Here is a 284-nt window from a genome sequence, read left to right as displayed (position 1 = left end):
GGAGCCGCGGGAGCCGGAGCTGCCCCCGGGCACCGGGGATGGGAACGGGGACAAGGCCCCGGGCGGGCACTGCCAGCAGGAGCTGAGGCAGCTCAAGGAGGAGTTTGAGCGCTACAAGGTGAGGGCGCAGCAGGTGCTCAAGAGCAAGGCCGGCAAGGACGTCGGCCTGGCCAAGGAGCTGGAGGAGGCGCGGGAGCAGCTGGCAGAGCTCCGGGACAAGCACGTGCTGCTGCAGCTGGCCGCGGACGACGTGGAGAAGAAGCACCGGCAGGAGCTGGAGGCCA

At 70.4% G+C, this 284-nt stretch overlaps 1 protein-coding gene across 1 annotated transcript in view; it reads left to right on the top strand.

Moving 5' to 3' along the window:
* Positions 1-284, top strand: part of GCC1 (GRIP and coiled-coil domain containing 1) — a 6,505-nt gene that overhangs the window by 4,055 nt on the left and 2,166 nt on the right. The window contains 1 exon segment of the mRNA XM_008637710.2: positions 5-280. Coding sequence (XP_008635932.2) covers positions 5-280 — 276 coding nt within the window.

This window comes from Corvus brachyrhynchos, unplaced genomic scaffold (assembly GCF_000691975.1).
Source record: "Corvus brachyrhynchos isolate BGI_N302 unplaced genomic scaffold, ASM69197v1 scaffold197, whole genome shotgun sequence".
Taxonomy (NCBI): Eukaryota; Metazoa; Chordata; class Aves; order Passeriformes; family Corvidae; genus Corvus; species Corvus brachyrhynchos.
Note: the sequence above shows the minus strand (reverse complement) of the source record. Positions and strands in the feature narration are given on the sequence as shown.